Raw genomic sequence first — 18,385 nt, 5'->3', positions numbered from 1 at the left:
CACCCATTGAATAATGACAGGACTGGATGTTCACTCTACTGACAAAATGTAACTGTTAAGTTATGTAGGAAACAGTAATTTCATGTGTATGTGTGCCAGCTGTTTGGGTCTCGCCTATTTCATATTACAAGTGAAATAAATATAGCGTATTGAACGGGAAAACCATGAAATTTTCTATTTCTTACATTTCTTTCACGTTTCGCTGCGCAAATATTGCTACATCAGAAAAGCGCGGGAATGTATAACGTAGTTTTTGACGCCAAATTATAATGACGTCATGCTTGACAACAATACAAAGCGCCACTTTGAATGGGTTTTCACTGCAATTTTGCCGTTTGCTAGTATATCTGGTAAGATTTCCAGACAAAAATGATATTAATTGTGTAGTTATGTAAAAACAACAATGTATGCTGCAAAGGTAAACAGCTCAACCACTTATACTGCCGTCACTTCATCTAAACTTGAAACTGAAAATCTACGCAGAAATATAATGTACCGTTCAGATTGGACAATACTTACAGAGTGAAGTTTTTACTTGTGAAGATATAATGTTTCGTTTATCTTCACTGCATTAAATATATGTTTTTATTAAATAGAGAATTCATGATATTTTACAAGTAAACTGCAATCAATACGTATATCGATACGGTAGGGTTTACCAACATATTTTTGTAGACAGTATGCGGCCTTAATTTCCCAGAAGGCTTTCACGCATGGGGAAGCACCGGAAGTGGACAAAGTGTTTACAGATCAAACCCCGGCGGCGCTTTGCGCCGCTTGGAGGTTTGAAAAAAACCCGGCGGCGCTTTGCGCCGCTTGGAGGTTTGAAAAAACACGCCATTCTGTTTAGAAAAGTTTTTCATAGTATGAGGTAGTTTTAAAAAGATCTATTATAACAATATAAAATGTAGAATTTTCCCCACAATTTAGTTATTACAAATTCTTTTCAAGTAAAACTTTTAACAAATATGAAGAAGGTTAAAATATATCCTTTTTTCAAGAATTTTACATTACCTTTTACAGATGTATCATAACAAATAACATTTTATAAGATTCGCTGTCATTGTATAAGAAAGGTTATATCTTTTCAAATATTTGTAAACAATCATGAAACGTTATGGAAACAGTTTTTTAAAGATAGTGGACTGTTACAACCAATAAAATGACACATCATATATTTAACATTTCAAAGAGTATTTTGTTAAAGAAATTGACACAAAAGTATCCTGACAAACAACTTTTCATGAGATATGTTATTCAAACTGTACATCTTTTCAAGTAAAACCTCTTACAGATTAGAGATAGTTTAAAATTCACAGCATTTGAAAACAATTTCAAGCGAGAAACGTCATGAAAACAGGTTTTTACATAGTATGTGACAGTTTGTTTTAGTATTTATGAAGATTTACAACAACGAAAGTCTTTTCAAGTTACACTTTTAACAGGTATGAGTTGAATTAAAGTATTTTGTTAACAAATTGACACAAAAGTATCTTGACAGACTTTTTATAACATATTTTTTAATTCAAAAATATACCTTCTTTCACATAAAACCTCTAACAGATGTGAAATAGTTTAAAATTTACAGTATTTGTAAAACAATTCAATCATGAAACTTTACGAAAACGGATTTTCAATCAGGAAACGTTATGAAAACAGGTTTTGAAATAGTATGTGACAGTTTGTTATATATTTATGAAGATGTACAAAAAGGAAAGTCTTTTCAAGTTACATTTTAACAGGTATGAGTTAAATTAAAGTATTTTGTTAAAGAAATCGACACAAAAGTATATTGACAGACTTTTCATAACTTATTTTTATTCCAAAGTATACCTATTTTAAAATAAAACCTCTAACAGATATAAAATAGTTTGAAATTCACAGCATTTGTAAAACCATTTCAGTCAAAAAACTTGCGAAAACAGGTTTTTACATAGTAGGTGACAGTTTGTTTTAGTATTTATGAAGATTTACAACAACGAAATTTTTTTCAAGTTACATGTTTAACAGGTATGAGTTAAATTAAACTATTTTGTTAAACAAAATCGACACAAAAGTATCTTAACAGACTTTTTATAACATATTTTTATTCAAAAATATACCTACTTTCACATTAAACCTCTAACAGATGTGAAATAGTTTAAAATTTACAGCATTTGTGAAACAATTCAATCAAGAAACTTTACGAAAACGGATTTTTTAATCAGGAAACGTTATGATAACAGGTTTCCACATAGAATGTGACAGTTTGTTTTAGTATTTATGAAGATTTTCAACAACGAAAGTCTTTTTTTAAGTTACATTTTTAACAGGTATGAGTTGAATTAAAGTATTTGGTTAAAGAAATTGACACAAACGTATCATGACAAACAACTTTTCATAAGGTATGTGAAGACAGTTAATGATTAACAACAAATTTAAGATACAAGATACATCAAAGTTGGTTGGACTTTTGTCATATTCCCACATCTAACAGCAACACTGATAACTGATCAGGCCCCGTTAGAATAGAAATGTAGACAGCATATACCATTTATTAATGAGTGTTAGAATCAAACAATTGAAAAATAGTTTCAAAAGAAAATAATACTTTGTTCTTACTCTCGGAGCAGTGCAGATACAACATTGAAGTAGGTAAATTCGGTTACTAATACGAATGAGATTAAGTCTCCGTTAGCATACATTTGTAAATAGATGTACACACTTCTCTGTATTTAGATATCTATAGAAACAAACAAAAGTTTACTATTTGAATCAATATGTGTTAATAACATCATCTTATCTTTAAAAAGGGGGACAATTTAGCATTTGACAAAGTGTATGCCACAGAAAAAGTTCCTAATAAGCTGTGATTAAAATTTACACTACACTTTAGCTGATTGGTATTCAACTATTTTAACAAATGGATGTTTTATTTTGATACCTTTCAAAAGTATAATTGCTTCCGTCTCATTTTATATCCAATTCGGATAATTGTTTACTTGCTATGGCTACTTTTATGACTTTAATATTGAACATGTATATTAGAATAAAATGCATATAATTGTCGGTTTCAGATGTTATTGGGGTTTTTTTAATTGTAAAATGTTCTTTAGAGTTCGATCCTGGTGATAAAATACCTAATGAGACAGGAAGGAATATGATGCTGTAGAGATGGTTAAAGATTAAAACTGAGAACAAGTTACTTGCTCGTCAATTGCATTTGAGTTGACAGAATGGAACACTCACTAGTTTTTTCCCATTACAAACGCTCACTTATTAGCATTTGTTTATAATGATAATCACAGACTCGATAACATTGGAGGGATTGAGAATCTACCTGTAAAGACTTCCCATTCCGATCAGTCAGAGTGAAACCGAAGAGAAGATGGAGTGGACATTGTTTGTCTAATAGAACAGACCATATATATACATATGTAATAAAATGTATGGCAAGCCAACTTAACATTTATTCAAGGAGCAATGTCGATCCTGTAAGATATCTCATATACTATATAAGATATCTCATATACTATATGAGATATCTTATATACGATTTGGAATCAGCATAATTATGACGTCACAATTAATGTAACGGCTTTCCGTGTATCCTATGGGCTGTACTTGCCCGGTGTCAATTGACGAACCTGACCCAAATTGACAAATTAAAAAATGTGTATCAAAGCAATACGCAGGTCAATATTAAGCATTATGTATACTGCTAAAACCCATTAAATATAAATATGTGCTCAAGATCCAAACAATCTGGATTGGCGGAGTTATCCCGGGGCCGAACTTTCCTCGGCTCCTTGTCCCTAACCCCATATTGAACCCTCCCGCACTGGATCAGCCCTGGTTCGTTGTTTTTCAAAGCACCTTAGTAACATTTACAAATTCAATATTGGCGATATTAAATCACTCATCTAGATGTCATCTACATAGGGATAATTAACCTAAATCGAACTGCCGTCCATATTGGAAAATTTTGGATATTAATCCGTTTTTATCCTTCTTCTTTCTTTACTTAGCTGTTGCGATGATACAAAACTCTAAACAAATAAAGTTCATATATTTCTTTTTGTATCTGTAATTACTTCATTTTATTTTTCAATGAACATTCATTTTAGATTAAAATCATTCAGTTTAAAAGTGATAAGGACGTCTCTTACTGGGCAATCGTAACAATTTCAATGGAGACAGTCTGTGGAGGATTATAAGACCCATATAGATTTTCTGTTTCTTTTCTTATTTGAACTGGACAACAAAATGCATGGCTTTCAATTACTTGTCACCATGTATGATGGACATCTCAGAATATGAAATGATCGAGAAACACTTGTTAATAGCAATGTCAAAAACAAGAAGGTTTCCAATCAGTGTTTGTATGGAGTCAAAAATAATATTAGCATTATTCATTCCTGTTTTGCTTTCTTCAGATGGTACCGTAAGGTAAATGTACTGATATCATTAATAGCCAATAATGAATACATTTAACGAAAGAAAATGACATAGGGCTTTAAATGTGATGATCTTCTTGCAACTTCATTTACTTATACGATCAATAAGTATAACTTACTGTTTATGTCATGCTGTATTTCCACTGTTTTTCATTCAGTATTATTCTGATGAAGTCAGGTAGACACTTGTTTTGTTTTTAGTAAACACATACATTTAACAAAAACATTTATACACAATCATTAATGTACTGTAAAAGAATTTACTGCATATATTTCTCCAAAATAATTTGGTAAGGTGAAGAAGCAAATGGCGCAGAAAAATGCGCCTTTTTTATAATGAATTATATTGTGTTAAAGGACTCACACAACTAAATCATTTACTATATGTTATTAGCAAACATTTTAGCTAATAACTTTAATATTTAAAGTTCAAAAGTAGTGACAACTGTCTAGATTCATAAATACATACCTCGCAAAGGCTACAAAATGACTTTTTTGGTAGGTTTAGTGGCATATTGGAGTGTCACAGCGCCAAGAAGTTGACACCCGGAGTTTACCATCAAAACCGGTGACCCAAAACAGAAACGACCCCAGACATTTTGCCCCAATGCAAATCCGCACACAGACATGGAAATATATCAAAAGTATATATTTTTCAAAAGTTAAATACCTGAACATTTCATTTATCTAAAAATATGTCATCAGTTCCTTATTAAACTCCTTCAGTGGCCCAGTAATTAGCCGGAACTTATTTCAGATAGGAACTACAAACGTTTGAAACACTTGCTGATTGGCTGGTTTAATTGTGTGAGTCCTAAATCAAGTAACGGAAAAATATGACATTATTCTGAGATGAAAATGCAGAAAAAACTATCGTTGTGTTTGAATATACAGAAACAAATTTCTTTTTATTTGAAATCTGCCTGAGATACAACAAAAATACAAGGTTTTCATTTAAAATGTCAAATTAATTGTTTGCGTAAAAAAGAACATCAATGCAGTCACGGAGCAACGCATGTTGCCGTTTTTTGCGAGCCTGTACGACCGGAATGACGATAAATTTTGAAGCCTTCATAATATGACTCAGGCATGGCCTGGAGAGAGCGAAGCTCGTATTGTACCTTTGTTTCAATAGTATAGTATAATATTATTGAATCATAACATTACCCATTTTAATACAAAATGCACCTGTACTTGTATTTTTATAATATTCTTGAATCTGTTGCTGGGCAAAATCATTCATCCTTGTACTTATGCGTGCTCTGTTTTAGAATGATCCACATTCACACTGCACTAATATGACGCATCACATGTTCTGCTATAAAGCTAGACTATATTGATAGTAATAGTATCCTCTTTTGGTTCTTGTGTATCCAAGAATAAAAGTATGTACTCTACTCATGGCTGTTCATAATAATATCTATTATTATTTTTATCCAAAAGAAACAAATGCCATTTGAAAAAAATCATAGAGTTAAAATGATAATGTGAGTTGTAAGCAGAATGTTTAAACAATTGGTTTGAGCTGATATGCCAATCCATGAAGGATGTATCTGTATTTAAATTAAATATGTTTAGCATGTTAGACACAGACGGCTAGAGACTGTCACGTCTCCTACCACTATTAGTATAAAAAGAAGATTTTAAATTTTTCCTTTTAATAATTTAGATAATCAGTGATAATAAGTGAAATGCTGAAATTTAATGTTTGTACTAATTATATACCTAAGAAATTCCAGGTATCTACATCAGGAGATTCTTCCTCTTAATCGTTGCTGTTGTCATAAAGTTTTGTAGATACCTAGAGATAGGTTGGAATATCAGCTAAAACTGGACAAGCAGGATCGATGCAAGGAAGATGTCCTTCTTCCCCAGGACGGTGAGAGACTGGAACACCCTCCCGCCAGACATCACCCTCGCCGACACACTTGACGCCTTCAAGGCCAGTGTTTCAAAACTCTGAGGTCCTTTTTTTTATCCTGTTTTTATCAATTTTTAACCTTTCAACGTAAGTCCTGCACAATGCACACCATGGCCACCTACGAACATAGCAGAATCTTCACTTAACCTGTTGAAGGAGGCTTTTACCAGGCAGAAGCAGAAAAAGAAGAAGCGACGTTTTCGAATTCTAGTCGTTTAGGTACCCGGTCGTTTTGGTACCAAGTCGTTTGGTACTTATGAAAAACACATTTTGGTACCAAGTTATAGTCAACGTCACCAGTATACCTTCAAGGGGGTAACTCTAAGTGTGGAGTCAAACTTGTGCTATAATACACGTGTTTGTATCAATTTGTTCACTCTGCTTATTTTGATTTGCTCATGTTTCTTAATATCTTTCTTTAATAGATTATTTGATATAAGCACGGATTTGATATCTAATATGTCCGTGAAGGGTTTTTTCACGTGAGGGTACCGCAAAATGAGTTTGTACTGCTATTTGATGTTTTATATTTAGAGCTACTATTCAACATTATTTGATTTGAAAAAGACATATTGCAAAATGCACATGACGCTTCATGATGTATCTTTATGTAAATGTAAAGTGTTCCATTTGAAGTACCCTTACGTCATGTTTCGTTGATTGATACGCTGCGTTCGTTTCAACCATGAATACCAAAAACAAAACAAGATTAATATTATTACATTGATGAATATTTTTATTTCCATACAGAGATAGCATATATTTATACTCCGTAAACAAAAACAAAAATACATATCAAAGCAGTAAACAACATAATTCACATCGTCATTCAATATACATTTGTTGACTCGATTTGAGGACAACATGTATCATGTTGAAACAGAGGACCAAACAGTTTGGTCCGAGGGTTCAACATAACACATACTGACCGAAATGTTTTGTTATAACTTTTTTCAAAATTTCTGACGTTTCCAATTTGGATTTATCTTGGAAACAATCCCGAGCTAATGCGTTATGCTTTGCTTCAATATACTCTGTTATTAATTTCTCTGCAACTCTGATCACATTCTTGGTGTTTGTACTGTCTGTGTAATTAGAAATTTCATCAATTTCTGCAGCAGTGTATTCCGAAAATCTGTATATGATTGTACATAAGGCAGCCGACATACATAAACATTGCAGACGGCCGGAAGCAGACGTGAGCAATACTTCCTATAGGGATGCCACTATTGGTAATTGCTTAACAGCGGAAGTTGCCTGGTAATGGCCGGGAAATACCGAATAGTAATGAGCTGTGTCGTTAGCAGTCAACATTTCACTCAAAGCCAGTCAACATTTCGATGTTGACCGGTCAACAGTTTTCTGTGGCAATCATCTGGAATTTCAAACTTTTTTCACTATAGCAGAGTATAGAGAATAAGACGTAAAAGTATAACAATGGCTACTATTCTAGACAGTTTCACATGTTACCCCGTATAAGGATTCCGTACTATTCTAGACAGTTTCACATGTTACCGCGTATAAGGATTCCCTGTATAATAACCACACTTCATCAATAGCTACTATTCTAGACAGTTTCACATGTTACCGCGTATAAGGATTCCCTGTATAATAACCCCACTTCATTAATAGCTACCATTCTAGACAGTTTCACATGTTACCCAGTATAAAGATTTCCTGTATAATAACCACACTTCATCAATAGCTACTTTTCAGTTTCACATGTTACCCCGTATAAGTATTCCCTGTATAATAACCACACTTCATCAATAGTTACGTACTATTCTAGACAGTTTCACATGTTACCCCGTATAAGTATTCCCTGTATAATAACCACACTTCATCAATAACTACCATTCTAGACAGTTTCACATGTTACCCCGTATAAGGATTCCGTACTATTCTAGACAGTTTCACATGTTACCGCGTATAAGGATTCCCTGTATAATAACCACACCTCATCAATAACTACCATTCTAGACAGTTTGACATGTTACCCTGTATAAGGATTCCCTGTATAATAACCACACTGCATCAATAACTACTATTCTAGACAGTTTCACATGTTACCCCGCATAAGTATTCCCTGTATAATAACCACACTTCATCAATAACTACCATTCTAGACAGTTTCACATGTTGCCCCGTATAAGGATTCCCTGTATAATAACCACCCTTCATCAATAGCTACGTACTATTCTAGACAGTTTCACATGTTACCCCGCATAAGTATTCCCTGTATAATAACCACACTTCATCAATATCTACGTACTATTCTAGACAGTTTCACATGTTACCCCGTATAAGTATTCCCTGTATAATAACCACACTTCATCAATAGTTACGTACTATTCTAGACAGTTTCACATGTTACCCCGTATAAGGATTCACTGTATAATAACCACACTTCATCAATAGCTACTATTCTAGACAGTTTCACATGTTACCCCGTATAAGGATTCACTGTATAATAACCACACTTCATCAATAGCTACCTACTATTCTAGACAGTTTCACATGTTACCGCGTATAAGGATTCCCTGTATAATAACCACACCTCATCAATAACTACCATTCTAGACAGTTTCACATGTTGCCCCGTATAAGGATTCCCTGTATAATAACCACCCTTCATCAATAGCTACGTACTATTCTAGACAGTTTCACATGTTACCGCGTATAAGGATTCCCTGTATAATAACCCCACTTCATTAATAGCTACCATTCTAGACAGTTTCACATGTAACCCCGTATAAGGATTCCCTGTATAATAACCACACCTCATCAATAACTACCATTCTAGACAGTTTCACATGTTACCCTGTATAAGGATTCCATGTATAATAACCACACTTCATCAATAACTACTATTCTAGACAGTTTCACATGTTACCCCGTATAAGTATTCCCTGTATAATAACCACACTTCATCAATAACTACTATTCTAGACAGTTTCACATGTTACCCCGTATAAGTATTCCCTGTATAATAACCACACTTCATCAATAACTACTATTCTAGACAGTTTCACATGTTACCCCGTATAAGGATTCCCTGTATAATAACCACCCTTCATCAATAGCTACCATTCTAGACAGTTTCACATGTTACCCCGTATAAGGATTCCCTGTATAATAACCAATCTTCATCAATAGCTACTTTTCAGTTTCACATGTTACCCCGTATAAGGATTCCCTGTATAATAACCACACTTCATCAATAGCTACGTACTATTCTAGACAGTTTCACATGTTACCCCGTATAAATATTCCCTGTATAGTAACCACACTTCATCAATAGCTACTATTCAGTTTCACATGTAACCCCGTATAAGGATTCCCTGTATAATAACCAATCTTCATCAATAGCTACTTTTCAGTTTCACATGTTCCCCCGTATAAGGATTCCCTGTATCATAACCACACTTCATCAATAGCTACCATTCTAGACAGATTCACATGTTACCCTGTATAAGGATTCCCTGTATAATAACCAAACTTCATCAATAACTACCATTCTAGACAGTTTCACATGTTGCCCCGTATAAGGATTCCCTGTATCATAACCACACTTCATCAATAGCTACGTACTATTCTAGACAGTTTCACATGTTTCCCCGTATAAGGATTCCCTGTATCATAACCACACTTCATCAATAGCTACCATTCTAGACAGATTCACATGTTACCCTGTATAAGGATTCCCTGTATAATACCCACACTTCATCAATAGTTACTATTCTAGACAGTTTCACTTGTTGCCCTGTAAAAGGATTCCCTGTATAATAACCACGCTTGATCAATAGTTACGTACTATTCTAGACAGTTTCACTTGTTACCATGTAAAAGGATTCCCTGTATAATAACCACGCTTCATCAATAGCTACCATTCTAGACAGTTTCACATGTAACCCCGTATAAGGATTCCCTGTATCATAACCACACTTCATCAATAGTTACTATTCTAGACAGTTTCACATGTTGCCCCGTATAAGGATTCCCTGTATAATAACCAAACTTCATCAATAACTACCATTCTAGACAGTTTCACATGTAACCCCGTCTAAGGATTCCCTGTATAATAACCACACTTCATCAATAGCTACTATTCTAAACAGTTTCACATGTTACCTCGTATAAGGATTCCCTGTATAATAACCACACTTCATCAATAGCTACTATTCTAGACAGTTTCACTTGTTACCCTGTAAAAGGATTCCCTGTATAATAACCCTACTTCGAATTTTAAACAGAACAAAAATAGAAATAACTTACCATCAACCAAAACCCATATAAGACTGCAGAAAAAATAAATAACAGATTCTATATAAGAGAGTCAATAACTAAATAAAATATAATAAATAAATTTCTAAAATTACATGAATTCGTTCAATTTGACATCTTGAAAAATCAATTAAAAGTGTGATATTTAAAAGAAATTGTTTTGATAATTAATTTGACGATCAAAGTGTTGTTGTTCTTGCAGGGTCACTGTAGAGAAATTCTTTTAAGTGTATTCGAGTTATCTTTCTTTGAACACTAAATCAGAATAGACACACGGAAACATATGACGGCTACTTCCGACGGGAGAAAATTTGTAAAAAAATTGTTTGTTCTCTTTTTTTTTAAATACAGTTTTATGTTGCAAGTTTTTTGTTTCCTTTTGTAGATTGTATACATGTTTATGACACTGATCCGTAATTTCAACAGTTTTCTGCCGATATGAGTACGAAATCGTTAAGTGCGCGGAATCCGGTAACCCGAGGATATATACATGTATAACATGTTTAATTCATATTTCAATAATTTCTAAGTATAACAGGGCATATGTATAAAATGTATAGTTCGTTTTTCAACAAAATAAATAGCTAAGTATATTTGGACGTATAAATGTTAAAATGTCTATTTCATATTTCAATCATTTCCCGGGCAAAATTCTTTGCGTTCATCCGGGGACTTTGCTAAACCCTGACGTGTCTTTGTTGATAAATCTGAGGACAGGCGGAAGTGGATGAAGTGTTAGAGGTTTAGACGAAAACATCACAGGTAGGATGGCCATATGCTCGACGGTTTATTTTACTCATCGTTATTAGTGTACAGTTTTTCGAGTTATATTATCATTGCGATGAAAACACGCGTATTTACTCAGAGGTTGCACGTAACGAAGTATTGTTGTCTATTTTCCAAAATGTTAACTTGAGTTTCGCGAGTTGATAAGCAAGTCGGTCATTGTGACCTGTCAAGAGGAAAGTGTCTGGTTGTGCTATATGTAATACTCGTCATTATATAAAGGGTGCATTGTTCGAGGACAGCTTTCCAGTTCGAGTTTCGACGCGCCCAAACACCAGATTTATTTACTTACATAGGCCTATCGATGTAATCAATATGCATGTAGACCGAAGTGACCACATACACTTACACAAACATTTAGGTACATACATCTGTAGCTGCGATAACGGGCACGATAACGTAGCTTTCTGACGACAAGATAAAAAAATTCGGACGTTAGTAACAAATCGGGTGTCGGAGACCTTGGGAGAATTTACATATCTTTATATATATATATATACAAGATCAACTTTTTAATTTGTTACAGTGAAAATGGCTGACGGTTTTGACCCATGTGAGTGTGTTTGGAATCATGAACATGCCATGCAAAGACTCATTAACTTGGTAAGTAAACATGGTTCATGGTAGCTGCGATCACAAAGCTTTCGGACGACGAGAGATTTTTTTATTTATTGCGTTGTCCGGGGCAGAGGAGGCCGGGTATTAATGTTAGTACTAGGTTCATGGTGGTCGACGTCTCTGTAAGCATGATTCATTGATTCTAGATCTGTTGACACTTCTTCATAGTCATTTACAGGCTGCGCAGAGGACACGTATACAACGTAATATTATATAAGTAACCCCTTGTATTGAGGTTGTGTAAAGTTGAATGAAAAGTCAAGGTAGACGCAGATTTCTTGTTTACCGGTTTATTCCCACAATATGTGGAACATAATCAAAAAAACCTACAAAGACACAATACAATTGATTACATAATGAAACACAGCGCTCACATATATAATTCCTTACATGTACCTTCGGTGCATACATATTTGATCCGTTCACACACAATAGGTTATTCAAAAATAGGAATAACTTTACAATGACTGACTTCATCATAATCAATAGTTGAAATTACCTTTACGAATTACTTATACATAATTATATTAAATACAATTATCCTCATCAGTTAGCGCTTGTTTACATTATCACATACAATATTAAAATACCTACCCCAACTATGGGTTGGGGGTTTACACGAATGAAGATCTGTATCCGCGCGTTCTCTATCGAAAACTATCATCTCTGTAAAAGAGACATGTAAATCACAATTTACATTGTGTTGATAAAAACATATACATTACTTTAAAAAGAGCTATCTATGTATCGATTAATTACACATGTACGTAAGATAAAGATTCTGTTAATTTTATAAAAAGTACAATTTCACAATATAATTAATGCTACTTTATCCAAAATCTCATTAATATAATAATTTAACATAAACCAATTACAGAAGAAGACTTTGTCACATCTATATGTGTACGTACCAGATCTGGAGAAAGACTTTAAGACTCAAACTTCTGGATATAAATTACATCCACGCTTTAGCTCTGTCTATGAATGAATACTAAAAACCTAAGGCAGGGATGATTTGTTGGTTAGTTATATATCTATGGTGTTTATAATTATCAGCTTATAGATTTTTACCATAGCAGCTCTTAGTCTTCTATATATATTCAAGCGATGGTAGCCCTAGCCGACGAATACGTTCAGGGTACAAGATCTTTTATGGATGGAACTAGTTCGGTTGCCCTTCTTTCAACATTTTCTAGGGAGATTTGGTCTTTTTTTCAGTATGGGTGACCACGTAGTAACATGTACATGTTCAACATAAAGACCTCAAATAAAACTATTACGTTAATTTATTGTATATACTACAGTGACGTGACATAAGTCTTTCACATTATGTTATTTCCCATTTGATATGATGTTAAGACACTTCTTCATTAAAATTTCTCTGCTTCATTTTTCGTCCTATTAACATAAGCCTGGTATAGAGGAATTTGATAATTCCTGAACCGGAATGAACTTATCTTATAGGATTCTACTTCTACCAAATGCAAGTTGGCATCAGCTTGCAGACTCCTGCATTTTATGTTGGTGATACATATTGATGTTTCTCAGAATTTTATCCATGATAAATTATTTGGCCGAAATAAATTCTTCAAGCAAAATGTGAACATAGGATGAGGTATGACGTAAAAAATAATTGTGCAGAGCTTGGTCAAAAATTTATCAGTCATGAATAATTTGATATATGGGACAACAGACGACTTTGATTATATCAACATTACTAATAGAAGTGTGGTAGCTGGTATATGTAGAGGACTATATAATTGTCCTGAACCAGAAATAAACTTATATTTAACTTATCCTATATAGCATTACGGTCGCCTTCTAAGCTTCTTACTAGAGGGAATTTACCTTTAGCTCATGCCCAGTGGTCATGGGTCATTGGTTTGATCCCCGATGGAAACACACAGTATACTCTCTTTCCTGTTACAGAATATTGAAGCACTGGTGTGAATAAATCTCCAGCTGTGTACAATTTTTTTATCGAAATTTGAGTAAAAAATTAAGTTGTAAAAATTTACTAAAACATTGAATTAATGTAGAAACCAATGGGGAAATAATTATAACATGAAAGAATTATGGTACATCACTGTATATGAATGAGAGAGATTGGCCATATCAGATTTCATACTCTTGGAAAACTAACTTAAGTTATACAACATATGTACTCATCTTAATTTTGAGATGGATAGAACAAGAAACACACTTTATGTTTCAGCCTTAAAGTTTAGTTATATACCTATTTAATACATATATTTATAATATAATTTCCCGACAATTGATTTAACATTTCTGTGGACTATGTATATTTAACTATCATATATTTAGCTTTAATTCATGAAACTCAAGTTCATTTGTTTGTTGATGTTTTTTGCATCTTTTAAACATTTTAACTTTTTAGTTAGTTTGATTTTTCTGTTTTAGGAAATGTCTGTTTGAAGTGTTGTTTTGCTCTTAATGACTTGAGTAGTCAAAGGGCCTAAAGCAATACAGAAACAAAACTGACGAGCATTAACAGAGATATTACTAAACTACTATAGCGGACATATTACACACATACATGTACAATACAGTGTACTAAATCATTAATGTACCCGAAAATGTTTACACGTATATGTTCAAAGGAAAAATCCTGAATCATAGCTATGGACAGATAACGTTTATTGCTACAGCTCTCTGTTAATTCGTTACTATGTACATACAAAATATTACTTACCAATATATAATAAAGCAGTAAAAAAGACAGGTAGTGAAAGAAATATTGAACATGCAAGATTTAGGACAATGATGCTATACATTCTGAAGCTGTGTACATCTAACTTCCAGTAATGTTTGTGAGACTTATGTGATGGAGACACGTGTTGTCTATTGAGATTTATTGATTAATTTTTCAGCTGAGAAACACCCAGTCATACTGCACAGACAATGAGTGTTTGACAGACTGTAAGTATAGTCACAGATAATCATCAATATAGAATCTTATTCATAATGTGAAAGTCAGCAAGATATATATTTTTTTTGTTCCTCTATGATCCTCTGGAATGAATTAAAAATAAAATGTGAAACCGTTCTTAAAAAGATATATAATAGTACTTAAAACATTTTTTTTCCACCAATTTTTGAAATGATGTGAACATGTTAATCTCAAAATCAGGCAGACATGTTTTCCCAATAAATTTATAAAACCCTTTGTTTCACGAACCTTTGATTAATGGAACTTTTGTATATATTTCAGTACCTGGTGCCAATACTGCCCCAGATGGAGGCTTAAACAACATGATGCTCATGATGTTCGGATGGGTCGCTTTGGCCACAGCTCTTTTCCTGTTTCGTCCCAGGAGCATGAGAAATACTGGCGACTCCAAACCGGCCAGGAACAATGTAAGTCTGCTCTCCAAAAGATAATGATGTCAATGAAATTTTGAGTAGAGAGTACTTCAGAAAAAGTATAAGGCAATCTACAGTGTACCTGGTTTCAATGTCAACATTGAATGTCCTACTTTTTACTATCTGGAATATTGAAAAATATATATATACCTGTAGTAGATATGAAGGTGATATGAAGGTCATATTTGGATGACCTTGCTCGACTAAGTAGCTATATAGTGTACTGTTGATTTTGCAGACATAAGATGTTTAAGTAGATAGTGATACCATATTTACGTTGACATTTCAGGATCCCAGTCCCCCTCCTCCGGGTCCTTCTGTTAACTGAAGACAGAAAAGTGGAGCATGGTTATAATCTCACAGTGGCTGTACAACATTCTGTGTCATCATCTGGTGGAGGATCTAACATTTCATTTCTACGACTTTTTTGTCTCAAGAGGGTGCCATATTTTTTTAAGGGGACTGTATATATACACATAGGCATCTGCTTTCACTGCTGAGCAAAAGATCATTATATTGATTGAGAGAAAAAAGAAAACATTAACTCCACATGCTATTGTGAAAAAAGGGAAACACTGTAATCAGTGATTGCTACGTTACGTAGGTAAATTAACTAAATTTTGATATACATGTAGATAATCATCTGTTACACACTGTTTTAGGAACATTTTTGGAAGTTTTAACATGAAAAATGAAAATACCTTTTTTGTACACAGTGAGATATAGATACTGTTAAGGGTTTATTTTGTTTCGTTAATAAGTGACATATTAAAGTCCTTATTAGAAGAAAAATGATTTAACTTAATGAAATGATCTGAATGTACTGTACAGGTTTTTCATTTTTATACAATTTATAACCAGGTTATCTTACAGTTACAACTATTAGCAGTCATTGGTACTGCTGACTTAAAAGCAGTCTTATTTTTTCAAGTTGAAAACTTTTTTCATGTAATTCAACACAAAAACTATCCTCATCCAAAAAAACTATCCTCAGTCTGATGGTCTAAAACTATAGCTAGTGTAAATGGTATCTGATCTAAATTGATAATTGATATTCATTAGTCTGTGATAGCATTTTTTTGCATGTCAATTTATGTATCCAATGTTTTGTAGTCGTTAACTTAGTTTTATTTATAAACAAAAAGCATAAAAATAGTCTTAAACTATAGAATTAGTCAAGTGCCTTCTTCAAGGAACTCTAAAGTAGAAAGGATGCCTAGCTCTGGTAATTTCCTGTAACAAGTTAAAGCAATGGCAGTATTTTGTTCTTTATTACAATTGTATAATACTGAAAAGTGTTCTAAATATAACTACAACACCTGAGTTCCCTAAGAGTAAAAAATGGTTGGGCTGTTGGATTTTCTTTTTAAATTTGGTTTATAGATTTCACTTAATCATTCTTTGGATTTTCAAATTTTTGTGATTTCAATTCTTTTTGCCTTTGTTTATATTGTTAAGTGCTATTGAACCAAGTTCAGTAAGTGTTTGTTGTTGCTTCAGATGTGTAGCCATTGTTTCACCATTATTATAATGTAGAATAGTTTACTATCATGGTCATTTTCTGCAAGGCTTAGGAAGTATAAAATCTAGATGTGTTAGTGTAAATTAAGAGCAAATATTTTCAAACAAAACAGGCAAATTTCCGAGCAAATACAATCTGAATTTATCACTTCCATAATATCACACACAGGAAATCATTCTAAAACAAATAAACTCTAGTGAATTTGAAATCAATAAATATTAAGTTTATAATGTTTGAGCAATCACATCTGTTTGATATATAATGAAGCAAATCTTATTAGCCAAAATCAAGCACATGATCATGACATATATGCGACATATATTCCATCATTATATCAATCCATACTTTACACTACAGTGTAGAAATAAAAATATACTATATAAAATCTTATAATTGAAATAGGTCAAAAATAGGTAAATGCTGAGTCCTGTACATATATACACCGTTATTAATGTGCATGAAATTAAGTATAGGGTTAATAGACAAGTGATAATGTAAGCTATAAAAATGTCATTGTAGATAATACTTCAGTTTTTATAATTTCCTGGGCCCAGTTTAAAGCCATATAAGCTTACAAGTCATTAATGCATACAATGAAATTTTTGGGAAACATCTGTAAAATTACAATATTTCTCGTATTTGTTTTTGTCATCGGATGATCGTGTTGGATCCCTATACATGCAGTATTAGTTCTGAAACATAAATTTTTGAAAATATACTTTATAAGAGAGTAGCATTGACATTTTGTGAAGCTAATAGAATTTTGATCAGATGGACCTAGGAAGTTACTTTTGTATCTGTTTTGGCTGCTATGCTATTTTGAAAGACGAGATTCAGCACAGTTTCTATAAATAAATAAAACAGAAATTTAACTTTCTATGTCCTCATCCAAGTTACACACATACATTTTGTTTGGAACATTTATCAACCTTTTTCACAACAATACATGTTGGGACACTGAAATATCATAATTAGATATTACAGATTATTAGCTAGCAGCAATCTTTTGAAGTAGGCGCTTCGATTGTCCATGTTTAATTAACACTGATGATCCTCCTTTTTCATGTCAAGCAAGATATGTCATGAGTTCAGCATTAAGTTTGTATCTAGGCTGATACCTATAGAAAAGTGTTACAGAGTGATGACTGTTGTTACGGTACTGATAGAGAGTGCTACAAATTGTATGTATTTTATCTCCACAAAGTCAATATTTAGTAATTACATACAGTTTAAAGGCGCTGATCAACGATAAAGTTTGAATGATGTGCAATGTATGTAAAGAGATTATTGATTGGTCAGTAAGGAGAATTGTAGTGTGTATAAGATGGTGGGTGAGCTTTTTGTGATATAAACGTTTGTTAATGTTAACGAGCTTGGTGTGAGGTTTATGGAAATTACCTAGGGGAGTGGGGGGCTGGGCTGGGCTGGGCTGGG

General features: G+C 33.2%; 1 protein-coding gene across 2 annotated transcripts in view; it reads left to right on the top strand.

The window, feature by feature from the left end:
• LOC110450648 (small integral membrane protein 14-like) overlaps window positions 1–18,385 on the top strand; it is a 26,596-nt gene extending 8,211 nt beyond the window's left edge. The window contains exons 3-7 of one of the 2 annotated variants that reach the window (XM_021498275.1): window positions 11,375–11,403; window positions 11,954–12,030; window positions 14,937–14,985; window positions 15,278–15,423; window positions 15,719–18,385. In XM_021498275.1, the coding sequence (XP_021353950.1) occupies window positions 11,959–12,030; window positions 14,937–14,985; window positions 15,278–15,423; window positions 15,719–15,757 (306 nt within the window). In that variant the 5' untranslated portion in view covers window positions 11,375–11,403; window positions 11,954–11,958 and the 3' untranslated portion in view covers window positions 15,758–18,385. Of the gene's footprint in view, window positions 1–11,294; window positions 11,404–11,953; window positions 12,031–14,936; window positions 14,986–15,277; window positions 15,424–15,718 lie in introns of those variants that run through there. The other variant, XM_021498274.1, reaches the window with a different exon arrangement.

The sequence above is a fragment of the Mizuhopecten yessoensis genome, unplaced genomic scaffold, assembly GCF_002113885.1.
Source record: "Mizuhopecten yessoensis strain PY_sf001 unplaced genomic scaffold, ASM211388v2 scaffold5409, whole genome shotgun sequence".
NCBI classification, from domain to species: Eukaryota; Metazoa; Mollusca; class Bivalvia; order Pectinida; family Pectinidae; genus Mizuhopecten; species Mizuhopecten yessoensis.
The sequence above is the reverse complement of the archived record's forward strand: the minus strand, read 5'-3'. Positions and strand labels throughout refer to the sequence as shown.